General features: G+C 41.2%; 1 protein-coding gene across 1 annotated transcript; it reads right to left on the reverse strand.

Annotated features, from left to right (window-relative positions):
• Positions 1 to 15,108: 15,108 nt before the first annotated feature.
• On the reverse strand, positions 15,109 to 17,118 carry LOC132103570 (C-C chemokine receptor type 5-like). Its single transcript, XM_059508676.1, has 2 exons — positions 17,054 to 17,118; positions 15,109 to 16,299 (listed from the first exon to the last, which is right to left on the reverse strand). The coding sequence occupies exons 1-2, from the start codon at positions 17,079 to 17,081 to the stop codon at positions 15,251 to 15,253; spliced, it is 1,077 nt and encodes a 358-aa protein (XP_059364659.1). The 5' UTR covers positions 17,082 to 17,118; the 3' UTR covers positions 15,109 to 15,250.
• Between the last annotated feature and the right edge of the window lie 1,593 nt (positions 17,119 to 18,711).

Genomic DNA, 18,711 nt, shown 5'->3' on the forward strand with positions numbered 1-18,711 from the left:
AGTATCTGTGATCACATGTACTAATTTCATGAATTACAGACTTGGGCAATACAATCAAGATGTTCTACAATACTCAATAATCAAATAATGATAATAATAATAATAATATAAAAAATATTAAACATTGAATTTAATATGTTGGGCTGTTCTTAAAGAACAAGGTTATGCTCATGAGTTGATCTCTAGCATTTACCAAAATGTTCTGTTTACCTCTCTGTATATGTTTCATCCATGATGACAAATTGCTGTTACTCTTCTTGTTGAGATGTTGTTAAGATTTAATTAATGTGTTCATAGAAGTGAGTCTAGTACATTTCACACTCTTTCCGTACATTTGCCTTCAGCAAATTTCCTGTTAAATGAAGCCTGTGCATGTGTGAGTGTGCATTTTTGCTAAATTCATCTTGCGACGAGAAGGTGAGATTCAAACACATTTCCTGTCACCACACTGAGGTAATGAGGTTTGGATGCACAAAAGAAATTCCCAGGAGGAGATAAAACAATAATTCTGAGTCATTTGAGGCTGTGTCAGCTACTGAATGAACTACAACAAACCCCCCCACCCACAGCAAATGTTTGAAAAGTACAGTATATATATATAATGTTCAAAACCAATGCCAACCCACATACCCATGAATATGTCTGTAATGCTGAAAAAAAAACCTGTTTGTGCTCTTTTCTCCTTCAACAGTGAGTCAGTTTTCAGGAATTAAAAAAAAAATAAAGATCAAGTGCAACTAGTGCTTATTCTTGGAAAAATAATGGAACCAATTTATCCAAAGAGGCTTACTTGGCACCAGTAGACAGCCTTTTTTTCTCCCATAAATAAAAACCTTGCTAATTGGGTTGTTTTACATGCACAGTGCCAAGAGAGGTATAGTCTATAAGTAGGCCTAATAGTTTAACTTAATCATTAAAATAATAATAAAAACAATTTAATGGTGGTATGAAATTTAGATTTAAAATATGAAATTTACAAAATGTGGACATAGGAGGTTTCCGCCTGACAGCGACGATATGCTTGCTGTCTCAATAGCAGAGTCCACGGACAAAAAAGGTGATTGTGATTGGTGAGAGCTTTGTGTATCAAGGAACTTATAAAACTTCCTCACATTTTCGTCTTCTCACTTACCATAGACCTCCAGAAAACAAATTTTTTTTTAAAGTTGACCATAAAACAACCAGGACATGGCAAGGCCATGCTCCAGCCTTTGCATGATACACTTCCTTCTTCTACCATTTTACATGATTTATACCCATACATGTTGCCCTCTAGTACCCCTAGAGTGGTGAGGAAGAGAACTTACCTATGACAGGCTTGTGACTGTTATATATCACCCCCCTCATTTGAAGATTGGACACTTCCAAAAAAAAAGGCTTTAAGTTCTGAACATGACAAGTATCAAAAATGTCAGTGTTATCCAGGAAAGAAATAATGTAATTTACTGGACCCAAACACACACTTTGGCAGGACCTTTCCATTTTGGCAACAGTTTAGTCATGAAACCGTCATCAGCATTTGACAGAAGATGAAGTATGAACCCAGACGAGATCACCTTCTTTGTAAACAGCCTGTTTTCTTCCCAGGTTACGGTAGTGCCTCTGCTTACGCTGAACTTGTTGCACATTCTCTTTAACAAGCTGGACGAGGCTCTCTTGTCGTTCCACTGTATCATAGGTGGGGTTGCTAGGATTGGGTGGTTTTGTTAAAGCTCTTTCTAGTGTTCCTTTCAGTTTACATTCCAAAGCAATTTCAGCTGGAGTAAATCCAGTACTCTCTTGCAAGGCAGTGTTAGTGGCAAATCTGAACTCTGAGAGCCACTTATTCCAGTTACGATGATTGTCTTTCACATATGAAGCAATCATGGTTTTAGGTTTCCTGTTAATGCGTTCTGTTAAGTTGGTTTGAGGGTTATATGCTGTGGTCAATTTTTGTATGACACTCCATTGTTTGCATAGAAGTTTTATGAGATTTTAGGTAAATTGTACCCCTATGTCAGATACTAGGTAGACTGGGGTTACCCACCTTGTGAAAATCTCATTAATGAGGATGCATGGTATCTGAGGTGATTTGGAAACCTGTAATGGAAACAGTTCAACCCATTTTCAACAATAGTCCACTACAACTAACAAATGTTCATGCTATTTTGGACTCTTTGGAAAAGGCCCCATCAAGTCTACAATCAACATGTGTCCAGGCTCTATGACAGGAGTAGACTGTAAGTAGCCAGACAACTTGGAGAGGGTTGGTTTATACTTTTGGCATGTTTGGTATTCCTTGCAGTTTTTCCATACATCCTTCCTCAAACTTGGCCAATAAGCAACTTCCATCTCAATAGCGTTTTAAGTCGACCCAAGTGTCCATTTAATGGGTTGTCATGTGCATTTCTTAAAAACTCAGGTCGTAAACAAGCTGGTATTACAAGAAGTAACTTTGGTCCTCGTTGTCCATCTGGTGCACTGTGGAACAGAAATCCATCTTGAATAACATGATGAATTCTAGATGGATCTGAACTTGTCTGTGACTTAGCCTTTATGCACAACTCCTGTACTTCTGGATCATTCTGTTGTGCTGTAGCAAAATCAGTTTGTACCTTGAAGGGTTTGTTGAAATTGGGAGGGATAAGAACAGGAGCTCTCGACAAGTCTTGTTTAATTTTTTCAAAGGACTGTTGACATGACTCCGATCATGTCCACATAGGTTGCTTCTTCTTTAATGAATGAAGTAGTGTGGCTTTTTCAGACAGATTTGGAATAAAACGGTGATACCATCCAGCCAATCCCAAGAATCTTTGTAAGTCTTTGAGAGACTGGGGTACTGGGAAATCACAAATAGCTTCAACTTTAGAAGGGTCTGTTTTTATTCCTTCAGAGGATACCAAGTGGCCTAGAAAGGTAAGTGATCATTGCACAAGGTTGCACTTCTTGAGATTCAACATAAGACCGGCTTGTTGGAGACAGTTAAAGGCTTGATCCAGGTGTTGTAAGTGTTCTTGTTCAATGAGTGTTCAGTGACAACAAGTGAAGCCCATGGAGAAAATGAGGGACGAATAATATTCTTACTTAACTGCTCTTGAATTTCTCTGTCAATGAAATGTTGTCTAGGTACTGACAGTCTATATGCTTTCTTCCTAACAGGCATTTCATCTGTTTTGATAATCCTGTGTTTTACCATTTTTGAGTGACCAATTTCATGTGTACAAATGGTTGGCCAATTTCTCATCAGACTTTCTAGTTGATTTTTAAATTGATCAGAAGAGTCTGATTTCAGGACCAGTTGGTTGATTGACTGTAAGGTTTCTCCTGTCATTTGTGGTGTAGGTAGGGCAAGATAGAAGTGGATTAAAAGTTTGGAAGATACAATGGGACCACAATGGAAACCTCTGCACAGTACCATCATTCTTGGAAGGAAAGCTATATTGCAAGTTCTTGAAATCTAATATTATTCCTGAAATCATCAAGAAATCCATACCCAGAATGACTGGAATGGTTAGATAAGAGTCTCTCATTACGTACAGGGTTAACTTGAACTGCTTACCTTGAAGTTCACACTCCCAGTCAGATTTTCCCAAAGCTATTAGGCTTTGTCCATTTGCCAGCAGAAATGTTTGTCCATTAATTGATTTCCATACCTCATGATTTTTCTGACTTTTTTTGCACCTCAGCCAATTGGGCCTATTGGGTCAACTGGGAAAAGAGAAATTCTCATTGGAGAGGATCTCCGTTATCAGGATGGAGTTGGATTTGGTAGAGTACGCCTCATGCAAGGACGTGCTTAGTCAGTGTTGCCTGAATATGTTCAAGGGCAGGACAACGGTCCCACTGAAAATTCCTGGGGCATATGGCAGCTGCAGCTGGGGCTGGTTCATATGAATCTGTTTTTACACTGGCTCCATGGCCGAGTCTTGAGGTGGGTATGGCTACGATTCACTCAACGGGTCTGAGTCACACCGCCTGCTACCAAACCTTCACCCGTAGTCAGACCTCTCATTTCTCCAGACACGAGTGCCCCTGGAACTGGTCTCCAGGCATTCTGTGGTTCACATGGATGCCTTTACCACCAGCTGGGGGGCCATGTTCAATGGGTTTGCAGTGTCGGGGGTTTGAACAGACCACCAACTGCACTGACATTTAAATTGCCTAGAGTTTCTGGCTGTACGTTTGGCCCTGTACTTTCTCAAGGGAAATCTACAGGGCAAGCATGTGTTGGTCTGCATGGACAACACTTTGACCGTTGCGTACATCAACCGACAAGGTGGTCTATAGCTCCCGTCGCATGTGGCAACTTGCCCGCCACCTCCTCCTCTAGAAGTCACTTTGTGAAAAAGCTGCACTCCTGGGAGACTCCATCCCCAGATGGTCCAGCTGATTTGTCATTGTGGAGCCTCTTGGGTAGACCTGTTTCTCCAGAAACCTCTCACTGCCAGTTGTTCTACTTGGGGACACTCTGCACCAATGCACTGGCACAGAGATGGCCATGGGGCGTGTGCAAATATGTGTTTCCCCAGTGAGTTTTCTTGCACAGAAACTGTGCAAGGTCAGGGAAGATGAGGAGCAGGTCCTGCTTGTGGCTCTGTATTGGCCCACTCGGACCTGGTTCACCAAACTAATGCGCCTCGCGATAGCCCCTCCATGGAAGGCTGCTCTGAGGAAGGATCTACTGACTCAGAGATGGGGCACCCTATGGGACTTGCATCCAGACCTTCGGAAACTTCATGTCTGGTCCCTGGACGGGAAGTGGAGTTTCTTGGTGACCTACCCCAAGAAGTAGTTGAAACATCACAGCTACCTTAGGGGGGCGAGAAGGCTTAATCCTCCACAGCCCCCTTGTATACCCTCTCGGGACCTGACTCTAGTGTTCAGAGCACTACAGCAGGGTCCATTTGAGCCATTGACAAGACAAAACAGTCGAGCTGAAGTTTTTTTTTGATAAAAACTCTGCTCCTGCTTGCATTTGACTCCATCAAGAGGGTAGGGGACCTGCACACATTTTCGGTCAGCGATTTGTTCCTAGAGGTTGGGCTGGCTGACTCCCAGGTAATACTGAGGCCCCGGCCCAGCTGTGTGCCCAAGGTTTCCACTACTCCCTTTAGGGATCAAGTGGTGAGCCTGCAAGTACTGCCTCTGGAGGAGGTAGATCCAACCTTGTTTTGGTCTGTCCCATCCGAGCATTGAGATGCTATGTAAACCGGACAAAAACTTCAGGGCCTCAGACCAGCTCTTTGTCTGTCATGGAGACCGGCAGAAGGGGAATGTCATTTCCAAGCAGACGATGGCTCACTGAATAGTGGATGTCAGCACCCTTACTTATGAGGCACAGGGTGTAACTTGCCCGTTCAGGTTGAGGGGCCACCCTACTAGAAGTGTTGTATCTTCCTGGGCACTGGCTTTTGGCACCTCACTGGCAGATATTTGTAGAGCTGGTGAAGCATGACCTGATCCTTAGGAGGGTGAGAAGGCTAAGGGCCAATCTCATTTCTCTGTCTTACCCCTTCCCCTTCCCCTTACCACTTTGTCTGCGTCTTCCCCTTGCTTCTCGATACCGATTGAAGGGGGGTAGGGGTAGAGCGTTCCACTAAGAAATGAGACGCCACTCGATTGCCGTTTGCGTCATCTTCCCTTGCCACTATCTGGCTGCTACGTCAACAGAGGCGACAAGCATTGACATAAACAAACGAAGATGCCGTCGTCTCAGGTTGTGATGTCGATTTCCTGGGCTCTCTTTATCTTTGCACGCTTGTGTGCCATCAATCAAAGACACCGTAGAAGAAGATTGTGTCTCAGATGCATTCGACTGCTCACGGATCAAGTCATGGTACGTATGTTTCATTGTATTTAACGGCAACGCCAGCGATACCATAGCTAAGCAAAACATTAACAAGCGGCTAACGTTAGCCTACTATTCTTATGTTGTTGTAGCTACGATCTGAGGAAAACACATGTATTTTTATCCATGTATGCGTTAATTTTGTAATGTTGTTTTAATATCATAGTCAATATCATGTAACTTACTAGGGGTGTAACAACCAATATATCGCAATAAAAAATGCAACAATACGTATCGTGGATAGTTCATCCAAAATAAAAAATTACTGTGTGAGAAAAAAAATCATGTTTTCAGACTGCATTATTTTTTTTCTCACACAGAACTATCCACGATACGTATTGTTGCATTTTTTATTGTGATATATTGTTTGTTACAGTCTAGATTATACATTATAATCAACATTATATAGTACATAATATTGATTATAATGTATAATAATGCAATGGGGGAAATATTTGTGGGTCCCGATAATGCCAAAACGTCTTATGTTACCAGAATTTCATAGCTGAGGGTACAAGAGTAGTTATGTGCGCATTGTGCGGTTTACTGGGGAGTGTATATGTAACCTTTTTGAAAGGTTTGAACAAGTTTTTTTTTTTGTTTCTCCAGGCCGATCGTCCACCTATGTACTGCAGAGTGGATGCGACTGTGCCCATCTTGCGCCTATGGTTTGACGAAGAGGCTGAAATAAAGCAGGACCTACGCTTGACCAGGAGAGCCATGAATAGCCTACAGAGGCTTCTAGACAGGAATCAAGATCATGGCTGGGGAAATCAACTAGAGGTCCTCATATATACATATTGGTTGGCACACGGACTCTCATACCGGGTGGTGGCAAGTGTTTTCAATGTCCCCAAGGCAACAATATTTCGAGTAATACACAAGGTGGCACAGAATATTTGGAACAATCTAAACCAAGTTATCTCCTTCCCACAACATGAGCTGCAAGCTTTGGGTCAAGCATTTGTGGCTCTATCAGGGACCCCTGCATTCCACAACGTTGTAGGGGCGATAGATGGCACACACATTCGGATTAAACCACCAGATCTACATCATCTAGACTACCTTAACTACAAAGGCTTTTACTCGATCAATATGCAGGCCATATGTGATGCAGATGGAAGGTTCCTGGACATCTTCGTGGGTTACCCAGGGTCAGTCCATGACACGCGTGTGATGAAAAACAGTTCCTTTTACACATCTGGACGTTACCCCCCGTCGGGATACATTATTCTGGGTGATGGTGGGTACCCCTGCCTCCAGACCCCTATATGCCTGCTCACACCATACAAAGAGCCAGTACGTGGACGAGTGCAGCAACGCTTCAATCACCGCCATTCAAAGGCACGCAGCATAATTGAGCGGGCCTTCGGAGTAATGAAAACACGGTGGAAGTCAACTCTGTTCCGGGCACTGGAAGTCAAACCTACCTTTGCACCTCAGGTAATTGCTAGCTGTGCATTCTTACACAATGTGTGCTTGGACAATGGGGACACACTGGATCCTGACGAGGATATTACCAGGGATGATCTTGACCCCCATTGTTGCCATGAACCAATGGCACTTAACGAAGCCTCAGGGAATGCTACACGAGACGCACTGGGTGCCCAAGTTTCCGGGGATGTGCAGGCCACATGAAGAGACATGTTGCACTGTTGATTTTCCTTCATGAGAATTATATACATGTAATATGTTTAGGAATTTCATAGTATTTTAGTATTGTTCTTCTATTGTTCTGCCCCAATTTCTTAACCGTTGGCATTCATGTGTTTGTATTGTTGTATAAATGTTATTGTTACATATTTTCTTATTGCATTTTTTAAAAACAATAGTCCGAGGAAGTTTTTTATGAGGAGTAGGCATGTTCTTACCTTGGTATTTTTTTTTTTTGTTCGTGGAGTGGGGTGTAATGTGGGATTTCTACAGTTGTTTGCAATAAATCTTTTAAAAAACACTACTTATGGTGACTATGCTTTGTATTACTGTAGAATTTATTCACATCTAGAAAAGCCTTTTTATACAAACATAATTTATTGCTCAACAGCAGTAACTACTACAACATATGTAAATATAAAAATACATATTCAAATATAAATATAAAAATACATATTCAATATAAAAATAAACTCTTAAAACTCTTAAAACATTACTATTAAATTAATATGTAAACAGTTGTGTAATTGAACAGGTAATCCTTAGAACAATAATACATATACAAATGTAAAATGATAAACTCTTTAGACAAATATAATTTAACAGTTGTGCAATTGAACAGGTAATCCTTAGAACAATAATACATATTAAAAATGTAAACAATATGAACTCTTAAAACAAATAAATGAAATAAGTAAACCGTTGTGCAATTGAACAGGTAATTCTCACATCTTTTCAACCATTCTTTCAAAGAGTCTAAAAACCTCTGTGTCTTCGCCTCACTCTCTTCATGGCACCTTTGCTCCTGAAGAGACTCCTCCATCAGGTACTCCATAATAGGATTGGACCTCCTCCTAGATGTCGTGGCACTTGTCGTGGCACTTGTTGCTGCAGGGGTACTGGTTGGCATACTACTGGGTCCTGTGTCAGGGGTCCAGGATGCTGCTGAGGTGGAGGGCTCCGCAATATCCTAAAGAAAGAAAGAAAGAAAGAAAGAAAGAAAGAAAGAAAGAAAGAAAGAAAAAGAAAATCGTGTTACTTTTTAGAAATTTTCAGCAAATATCTCCTAATGAAATTTAAAGAGAATGTTTGCAAATCTGATGTTAGTGGAATTCATAAAAGTACTGAATTGCATGGTAAATGATTAGCCTCACCATGAAGATTGTAATGGGATCCTCTGCTGGTTGGAAGGATGCCACCACCACAGGGGGGTCCATCGCAGGCCGGGCACCCAAAACCTCATGCATTTCTCCATAGTACTGCCATGTAGCAACAGTGACCTCACCCTGGTCTGTCCCTGAGCCGGTTTTTGGAGTCCTCCATTCCTGACACACACACACACACACACACACACACAGAGTAAACAACCGGCTAGCTGATACATTCATTAGGTAATTGGAAATTATTTTAAACTGGACATCATATACCTTGTATTTTTGTTTTAAATTCTCCCATTTTTTGGAAGCCTGCCGTCCAGTCACCTTGCCCTCTAAGTCAATTTGTTTCACAAATTTCCTGCATCACAACCAACAGCTCAAACATTCAATACCGGTATTTTAAGCACAACACAGAAATAAAATTTCAGAAAACACGACGCAAGAATGATTGAACAATGAACTCACTCCCATTGTTGTTTGGACGTTGTTTTGGACTTCATGAACTCTTTTTCATTATCTGCCCTGAAGCGAATGAGCCGCCGAGTCTCCTCAGGTGTCCCTGAGGGAAAAGGCAAATAACTTTATGCGTTTAACGTTACATTAGGTGAATCAAGTAGCGTAGTTCTACCAATATCAAACCAGTCCACCGGTCAAATCAATCAAGGAATAACGAGTAATGTCACGAAAATTCACTTCACACTAATTTCACCTAAAAAACATAATATGAAGTGTCATGTCAAGGATACAGATAAAAATTAACGTTAGCTTAGCTCGACAAATATAGCTGCTAGCTAGCGGTTAACTAGCGATTCAAAACAAAAACATTACAATTAAAATCGCTTAAACATTGTATTAAAGTATCCTAAAACACGAGTGTCATAATTATAATGTCAATTAAACTGATGAAAATACTTACATTTGTGCGACTCCTTCACAGTACGACGCTCAGCCATAAAAAAGCTTGATGTTGGCACTTCTTGAAAAAATTATACGTTGTTACCCCTCTCTTTCAAGTGTGGTCCTCCGCAAACTTCGTTTCAAGGGCTATGTAGCCCTTCGCCTTGGCCCTAGCCCTTGATCAGAATGAGAATTGAGACGCCACTTCCCCTCACATGAACGCGCAAAACCGAGGGGGAGGGGTAAGGGTAAGGGCTAAGACAGAGAAATGAGACGCAGCCTAAATCCTGTAAAGCCCCCCATATATACCATCTTGGGACCTGACTCTAGTGCTCAGAGCACTGCAGCATGGCCAATTTGAAGCTTTGCAGACAGTCGAGCTGAAGTTTCAATAAATTAAATCTCTGTTCCTGTTTGCATTTGCCTCTATCAAGAGGGTAGGAGACCTGCACACATTTTTGGTTGGCTATTTGTACCTAGAGTTTGAGCTGTCTAACTCCCAGTTAATACTGAGGCCCCAGCCCAGCTATGTGCCCAAGGTTCCCATTACTCCCTTTAGGGATCAAGTGCTTCAGGACTCAGATCAGCTTTTTGTTTGTCATGGAGGCCGGCAGAAGAGGAATGCCGTCTCCAAGCAAAGGATGGCCAACTGGATAGTGGATGCCATCACCCTGGCTTATCAGACACAGGGTGTGCCTTGCCCATTCAGGTTGAGAGCCCACTCTACTAGAAGTATTGCATCCTCCTGGGCACTGGCTTGTGGCACCTCACTAGCAGATATTTGTAGAGCTGCTGGCTGGGCAACCCCTAACATGTTAATTGGATTCTATAGTGTTCATGTGGAGCTGCTCCAGAGAGTCCATACAATATACCCTGTTGAACTCCTCCATTCTCTCGCCAGTCAGACATGGTAGAGTGTCCAGCCCTCACTCTATGTATCTGTTAGAACCAGTAGAGGGCAGGGTTCCATATGTAGGGACCTAAGTGGATTCCATATGTGTAAAATCCACGGTATAGTCTCAGAGCCCATGTTTCCCCAGCAGGCTTCTGCCATTCCAAGAGTTACAATCACCTATAATCTTAGATATGCACCTAAAAACCTCCTTCAGGCAGGATGGGGCAGCAATGTTACTGTCCCGATTGGTACGGTTGCGTTTTCCAAAAAGTAGGGGCACAGGAGGCTTCCCAGGAACCTGGAAGGGGGCAGAATTGCTATACTTATTACTCTTGTGTATGTGTGCATATAACATTGTAATTTCTGTACCATATTATTAAAAGTCTCTCTCTTTTTTCAATTACATTTTGAGTACAGTTTTATTGTATTTCACTTGAATAATGAAAAATGGGTGTTTGTTGGGGCAACAACACAAAAAGCCACTTAACTTATGGGATACTTGTAATGGAAATTTCGATGATGTTCCAACATCCTCTATCCCAACATGCGCTTTGAGAGAGACTTATAATAATAATTGTCTGTAAGCGCAAATACAGTCGCGAGTTTCTGCTCGATGTCGGCAGAACCGCATTTTTACAGTTAAACTCTGCGCACGCAGAACAGCTGCGGGATCTCGGTCTGCTAAGGAGGCCTTCACCATCACCGACCCCCACTACTACATCTCGCCCACAGCTGAGGCGCCACAAGCGGTGTGAGAGGAAGCAGAAGAGGGGTAAACGCGGAGGTATCCGGACTAGGCTAATGGCTAACCCACACAAGCCATCTATCCCCACCATCGTACTCGCTAACGTACGCTCGTTGGACAATAAACTGGACTACATTCGATTACTACGCTCAACTCAGAGGACTGTAAGAGACTGTTGTGTTTTTGTGTTCACGGAAACATGGCTCAGCAACAGCGTTCCAGACTGCGCTATTCAGCTCGACCAGCTTACGTGCTATCGAGCAGACAGAGCTCTCGTCGCGGGAGGAAAAACCCGTGGCGGTGGGCTTTGTGTTTACATCAATGACGCGTGGTGCCGTGATACTGTTGTGATCAGCAAACACTGCTCACCCCTGGTGGAGTTTATGATTATTAAGTGCAGGCCGTTCTATCTGCTGAGGGAATATACTGCTATACTGCTCATTTCGGTGTATATTCCCCCGTTCAACATCATCAGCCACAGGAACGATGCACTAAATGAACTGTACCAGCACATCAGTGAGCAGCAGACAGCACACCCCGATGCTTTTCTCATCATAGCTGGGGATTTCAACCATGCTGACCTAAAGAGTGTGTTTCCAAAAATACACCAACACATTAACTTTCCAACACGAGGTAATAACATTTTGGACTTTGTTTACACCACACAGAGAGGAGCTTACAAAGCCCTCCCCCTCCCCCACCTCGGAGCCTCAGACCACATCACTGTCATGCTAATGCCTGCATACAAACCACTCATTAAAGTTGCCAAACCAGTTTACAAACAGATTAAAGTGTGGCCAGAAGGATCATCAGAGGTTCTTCAAGACTGCTTCAACACAACTGACTTGGACATGTTTAAGCAGGCTGCCACATGCAATAACACCACTGACCTCCAGGAGTACTCAGAGACTGTCACTGCCTACATCAACAAGTGTATTGATGATGTAACGGTCACAAAAACCATCACTGTCCGGGCCAACCAGAAGCCATGGATGACAGGGGATGTCTACAGACTCCTGAAGACATGGAACGCTGCATTCAGAGCTGGAGATGAGGTGGGCCTGAGAACAGCTAGGGCCAACCTGTCCCGTGGCACCAGAGAGGCTAAGAGACAGCACTCCAGGAGGATAGCTCATCAATTCAGTGACAGCAGAGACACTAGGAACCGGTGGCAGGGGATACAGACCATTACGGACTACAAGCCCCCACCACGGACCTGTGACAGCAACATCTCTCTACTGAACGAGCTGAACACCTTCTTCGCTCACTTTGAGCAACAAAACAGCACCAATGCACAGAAGACTCCACCTCCTCCCGGCGACCAGGTGATGACGCTGACTTCAGACGGCGTGAGGAGATCCTTCAGCAGGATCAATGCACGCAAAATTCCGGGTCCTGACAACATCCCTGGGCGTGTACTGAAAGACTGTGCTGCACAACTCACTGATGTTTTCACAGACATTTTCAACATCTCACTGAGTCAGACTGTTGTTCCCACATGCTTCAAAACTACAACCATCATTCCAGTTCCGAAGAAGCCATCTCCATCCTGCTTCAATGACTACCGTCCTGTTGCACTTACCCCCATCCTCATTAAGTGCTTTGAACGGCTAGTCATGCACCACATCAAGTCTGCCCTCCCCCCCTCCCCTCCCTTCCAGTTTGCATATCGGTCCAACCGGTCGACCGATGATGCCATCACCACTACCCTCCACTCAGCACTCACACATCTGGACAAAAAGGACTCATATGTCAGAATGCTGTTCATAGACTTCAGTTCAGAATTCAACACAATCATCCCTCAACAACTCATTTACAAACTGATTCAGCTGGGGCTCAACACTTCGCTGTGCAACTGGCTGTTGGACTTTCTGACTGGAAGACCTCAGGCAGTACGGGTCAGCAGCAACACATGTCACCTTTATTTATATAGCGCTTTAAACAAAATACATTGCGTCAAAGCAACTGAACAACATTCATTACATCCAGCACCATCACACTGAACAATGGGGCCCCCCAAGGATGTGTGCTGAGCCCCCTCCTCTTCACTCTGCTGACCTATGACTGCACACCTTCACACAACTCCAACCTCTTTATTAAGTTTGCAATTGACACGACTGTGGTGGGTCTCATTAGCAACAAAGATGAGACAAACTACAGGAGTGAGGTGAGCCGCCTGGCCAAGTGGTGCAGTGACAACAATCTCTCTCTGAACGTGGAGAAGACAAAGGAGATTGTTGTGGACTTAAGGAGAGCACACAGTCAGCACGTTCCTCTGACCATCAGTGGTGCGACTGTGGAGAGAGTGAGCAGCACCAAGTTCCTGGGTGTGCACATCACAGAGGACCTCTCCTGGACTGAAAACACCGCAGCACTGGCCAAGAAATCACAACAGCGTCTCTACTGTACTCTCCCCGGCCCCCATCATGTACACCTTCTACAGAGGCACCATCGAGAGCATCCTGACGAGCTGCATCACTGTGTGGTATGGCCCTGCAACACGTCCTGCCGAAAGACTCTGCAACGCATAGTGAGAGCAGCTGAGAAGATCATTGGTGTCTCTCTCCCCTCCCTCCAGGACATTTATGGAACCCGTCTCAGCCACAAATCCCTCTGCATCACAGGTGATCCCACTCACCCATCACACAGCTTCTTCAGTCTGATGCCATCAGGGAGGAGACTGCGGAGTCTCCAGGCCAGGACCAGCAGACTGAAGGACAGCTTCATCCACCAGGCTGTCAGGAAGCTGAACTCCCTCCCAAACTTGCACCCCTCCCCTCTTCTGCCCCAGGCACCACTGAAATATGAACCCCCCCCCCCCCCACACACACACACACACTAATCATATGATGGCATACACTAGTCACTTTGTGCAGCATTGGTCTGCTCACTACCTCATTCAGCATGGAACTGACGTCATTCCACTACCTCATCAGTCAGTTAAATAAAATAACTGCTCTTGAGCCCTTTGTCACTTGTCACTTTAATCAGACTTAATAAGGTATTTTTAATAAGGGATTTTTTTGCACTAAAAATCTTTTATCTGCACTGTTGTTCACTTCATTGATTTGCACTATATCTGTCATTTGCCTTGTGCTGCTTTATTTAACTTTTTAAATTTTATTATTTACTACACATTTTTAATTTTATTATATGCCTTTTTTTACATTCCCTTATTGTATAGTTGTATCTATACAATAAGGGAATGTAAAATGCTTAAATGTTAATTTTATCTGTATGCACCGGGGTCTTAGAGTAACGCAATTTCGATTCTCTGTATGTATGTACTGTACATGTGGAAATTGACAATAAAGCAGACTTGACTTGACTTGACAAAGTGTGTCAGAATGTGGGAGTATTGTTAAAGGAATTGCCATAAACTTAACATGCTTGAGACTGTGGCTCCACGTTTCATAGACATATAAGCACTTAAACCACATTCTTCCTCTTTGTGACAGTCACCACCCTCCCACCACCGCTACACATAAACCCACCTGCAAATACTATGAGACGTCATTAATTCCCTTAGTATTTTAAGGAATATTCCTCAAGGACTTTTTATTTTATTTTTATAAATAAGAGTAGTTTTGAGGTAATGTAAGAATGACTGTGTTTTCTGTATATTAGTTTGGATGCATACCACCAGGACAATGGATTTTAATCCATCAAATATTTTATTAAATTGCATTTTACATTAAAAAATATTTAAAAGCAAAATTTTAAATATAGGCTAAATGCATTTCTTTAACAAAGACATCAAAAAATAAGCCACAACTGAATACATTTTTGACTCCTGATGCAAAGACTAACAGTGAGTTTATTTAAAATTCCCGATGAAATCATTCATTTTTTAATTATATGTATCATTCACATTTCTGAAAAATAAGCAATATACATGCACAAAGAACACATTTGCACTCTCCTACTTAACATATATCATTATTGTTAACAAAATTGTTAAAAAACAGAAAAAGGAAACTTTCAAAAACTCAATATACATTCAATAATCAAAATTTACAGAGGGTAAATAAAATAAAAAAAAAGTTTAAAAATAACTCTGGGGGAATAAGTTTGCTTTATGCAATCTGTGTGGAGGAATATTCAGTAGATTTGCTGAAAACTGAACTTCTGCGTTCAGATAACTGTAGAGAGAAAGTGGCACACTGGCTAAAGCACAATGGAAACTGCTCTTTTAGGACTTTAAGAACTGCTCTTCTAAACTTCTGTCCGGCAAAGGCATAGATGATAGGATTGAGGCAACAGTGGCAAAAGGCAATTGTTTCCACCCACTGCATGGCAAGGCTTAAACTAGTATGCCACTTACAGGCGACTAAATAGTCATGCTTCTGCAGGTACATAAGAAACATGACAATGTTGTATGGAGTCCAGAAGAGGAAATAAACTGCCACCACAGCCAAGATGAGTTTGATGACTTTGTGCCTTTTTTGAGATTTTATGCTGAGCAGAGTAGGGATGATCTGGGAATAGCAATAGCTCATAATAATCAGAGGGATGACCAAGGTCAGGAGGTTCATCTTAAGATAAGTAAATGACATCCAGGCTGTATCCTCAGGAAATTCAGATTTGCATGATACTTTGATGTTTTTCTCAATTTTCGCTTTGGCGAAAATAATATTAGGGAGGGACACAAACAGACTGAGCATCCATACAAATGAGGCCAGAACCAAACCCATTTTTACAGACCGATTTCTGGAAAAGATACTATGGGCATGGACGATGACAACATAGCGATCCAGTGTCATTAGGACCATGAAGAATATGCTACCATACTGACCCAACGTAAAGAGACCTGTTATGAAATGACACATGAAGTTGCCAAAAATCCATACATCCATGGCACTGTGAGCCCAAAAAGGGAGTGACACAAGAAAGAGTAGGTCAGATAGGGCTAGGTTGAAGAGGCAGACATCTGTCATGTTGGATTTTTGACGGTATCTGATCAGGACCCACACTACCAGGCCATTTCCGATGAAGCCAATAATGAAAACTAAGCTGTACAGGGTTGGAAGGAAAACCTCGCTGAAGGCCTTTGTGTTTCCATTGTTGCATGGTGATCCAATGTCTGAAGTATTCTCATAGTAATCACTGTATTCTGATGTTGTAGCTTGGAGGGCACACAAATAACACAACGTTTGGTTATATAATGAAGTATAGGCATATTTGTAACATAATATTTATATAATAGATAATGTATAATATGTTTATATTGCATTATGAAACATCTAAACAACATTGCTTTCTATAGGTTTAAAAGTAGACAAAATAAATTGACACAAGTAGGAACTTGAATTTTAGTTTGTGTTTTCCTGACACCTACTGGCCAAATTCGGCATGACCTTCTTATGTTGTAAACTGACGACATTTAAGTTTAAATGTTCAACTTTTTTTATGTTTAAAAGGATAGTTCACACAAAAAATTCAAATTGTCCAAAACCTGTATGATTTTCTTTCTTCTGTTGAACACAAAATAAAATATTTTGAAGAATGTTGAAAAGCCAAACAGTAGGCAGTTGAGATTTTTCAAAATATCTTCTTTTGTGCTCAGCAGAAGAAATAAACTAAAGTAAGCTTGGAAGAATTTGAGTGTGAGTAAATGATGACAGAATTTTAATTTTTTGGGTTAACTTCCATAATAAAGTCAAAATCATAATAATGATTGTTTTTCATTTAATTATCTTTAATTTGTTTACTTCTTAACAAATTATGCTTGAACTTATTAATAATTATTGTGAAAAAAAAACAAAAACAAAAAAAAACATTAAAACAAATTCTAATTTCCTAAAATATAAATATATTATACGTAGGAACAACTTTTAAATGTAGCATAATTACATTGAATAGGCTGTTTAGTAACCTACCAGCCACAGTTCCTTGGTCCTCTGTCATGTCTCTTGGTTAGTACAGCTGAATATGTTAAATTTTTGTGATCCTGTCTGTCAAAAAGCTTTACAAAACACAGGAGGTGCTATTTCTTGAACCTCCCAGGGGCGGGACTTCAACTCACTTTAATGCCATTAAAAAGTTCACACTGCTGTCTGTATCTTTAAAATAAATAATTTTGAATTCACATAACCCTTTTAAAACTGAGAAATTAGTACAGAGGCATTTTAGCATCAAGGAAAATGGGTATACAACTGTAAGTGCAATACATGAAAATGTTTCGAAAAATGTACACATCATTTATTTAAAATAAGCATTAACAGTACAATTTGTACATGAGAAATTTAGCTTGAATCAGCTTTATGTAGCTTTTACTTTCTATATAAAATTACACTTCAAATAATAAAAAGTTACCTGAAAAAAAAAGCTATACATCACCCACTTAAGGTTACGGTGCAGCAGAATTTACTCATCTGTCTTTCTGGGAAGACACTAAAGTGGTAGAGGATTAGATTGTTCAGTAATGGTTGTTTCAACAGGAAAGGAAGGTGCTGTCCTTCAATTTGTTAATAAATAGAAAACTGAAATGCGTCCTTCATATAGACTGAAATTTCTGTAGTTTGAGTGTAACAGTATTTTTTTTTTCTCTGAGGATCCTGCTTGGAGGATTTTTTTTTTTTAATTGCTTGGACACTAAAGTGGTATTTGTGGCCCACTCAATGAAACCGTATAAGCACATTATGTGCTTTAAACTCTATGCTATTGTAAAACAAACTTTTTGCAAAACTCTAAATACAGTTCTCTATATTACACACATCATTCAAAACTAACAGCTCTTTTGTTTCATCTGAGATAGATTTAAATGCCACACTCGTTTACTCATGTTTACACACACACACAAACTGAATATGCACACATGCCGAGTCACAAAGTCTTTTTTCCTAAAGGGCTTTTTACAATGTAGATTGTTTCACAGCATCTTCACAATATTATCAAATTCAAATTCTGCTGTGTCCTTATCCAGCTCAAGTCAGTTCAGTATTGATTCTGTTCAGTTGCATAACTATAAACTAATCCGTTAGGACTGCTGTATAGTGTATATGTGCGTATGTGCAAGAGATATGACAAACTCCTGTGCACTCCATTGCACTCTGTTACTACTCAAAAATAAAATTTTTAGAAGGGTTAAAATAGTTTTGAAAGAAGTGTTCGGTTTTGCAAGATATGTGTGACGTTTTGCATGTTGTCTTTGTGGTTTTTTTGTGTAGAGTTTTGAGAAATGGAGTCATAGATTAAAAAACTGTGTGTAAACGTTTAAAAAACTGTAAATGGGCAGGGGCGGGACGTATTTATGGCGAGCAAACTGGCAGACCGCTAGGGACGCTGGGAGTAAACCATAGACAGTAAAATAGTAAACACTGTTTGAATGTCAAGGAATGACTATTTTGCAGCTTCAGTGTTACCATGGTAATATCTTACGTTATCATTAGCAGTTCTATTTTGATATTACAACAATTCTACTAAAAATTACGCCAAATTTACGTCTTGACAGTTACGCTAAGGTTAACTGTTTTGTAGTTTGGTGGAAGTCATTTATTGACAGTCTTACTGTATTAGTACTTAAAGCACACGCGCT

The sequence above is a fragment of the Carassius carassius genome, chromosome 24 (assembly GCF_963082965.1).
Source record: "Carassius carassius chromosome 24, fCarCar2.1, whole genome shotgun sequence".
Taxonomy (NCBI): domain Eukaryota; kingdom Metazoa; phylum Chordata; class Actinopteri; order Cypriniformes; family Cyprinidae; genus Carassius; species Carassius carassius.